Source organism: Suricata suricatta, unplaced genomic scaffold (genome assembly GCF_006229205.1).
Source record: "Suricata suricatta isolate VVHF042 unplaced genomic scaffold, meerkat_22Aug2017_6uvM2_HiC HiC_scaffold_43419, whole genome shotgun sequence".
Classification (NCBI taxonomy): domain Eukaryota; kingdom Metazoa; phylum Chordata; class Mammalia; order Carnivora; family Herpestidae; genus Suricata; species Suricata suricatta.
The window spans coordinates 1-646 of record NW_021890901.1 but is presented as its reverse complement, the minus strand read 5'-3'; the positions used below and the strand labels follow the sequence as shown (position 1 = coordinate 646).

Sequence of the window (646 nt, the reverse complement as noted above, 5' to 3'; positions counted from 1 at the left end):
CGGAGCGGCCTCGCTCGCTCAAGCGGGGCTCCAAGCCCTCGGCCTCCTCCGCGTCGCTGGAGAAGCGCATGAAGATGGTGTCCCAGGGCATCACCCAGCGCTTCCGGCTGTCTCGGGACAAGAAGGTGGCCAAGTCGCTGGCCGTCATCGTGAGCATCTTCGGGCTCTGCTGGGCCCCGTACACGCTCCTGATGATCATCCGGGCCGCCTGCCACGGCCGCTGCGTCCCTGACTACTGGTACGAGACGTCCTTCTGGCTGCTGTGGGCCAACTCGGCCGTCAACCCCGTCCTGTACCCGCTGTGCCACTACAGCTTTCGCCGCGCCTTCACCAAGCTGCTCTGCCCCCAGAAGCTCAAGATCCAGCCGCACAGCTCACTGGAGCGCTGCTGGAAGTGAGCCAGCCCCCCGTGGGCCCCGGGATGCCGGGCAGGGGGCCCTCCCGCCGCCCCCCCCCAGGCTCTGGCCACGCCGGCGCCCAGCGAGCCACCCCCAGGTGTGAGCCACGCCTTGTCTCTAGCCCGCCCTAAATGCCTCGGCAGAATCTCTCAGACCCTCTGCCTGCGGTGGAGGCAGCTTGGCGGGCCGGCCAGAGGGGCCCTTGCTGCCCGACCCGGAACTTGGCGGCCCGCCCCACCTCGCTCCAC

The 646-nt window shown here is 69.7% G+C and overlaps 1 protein-coding gene across 1 annotated transcript; it reads left to right on the top strand.

Annotated features, from left to right (window-relative positions):
• Positions 1-5: 5 nt before the first annotated feature.
• Positions 6-640, top strand: LOC115285126 (histamine H3 receptor-like; the record flags this gene model as incomplete). Its single annotated transcript, XM_029931499.1, has 1 exon — positions 6-640. A coding segment is annotated over one exon (393 nt), but the record flags the coding sequence as incomplete, so codon positions are not given.
• Between the last annotated feature and the right edge of the window lie 6 nt (positions 641-646).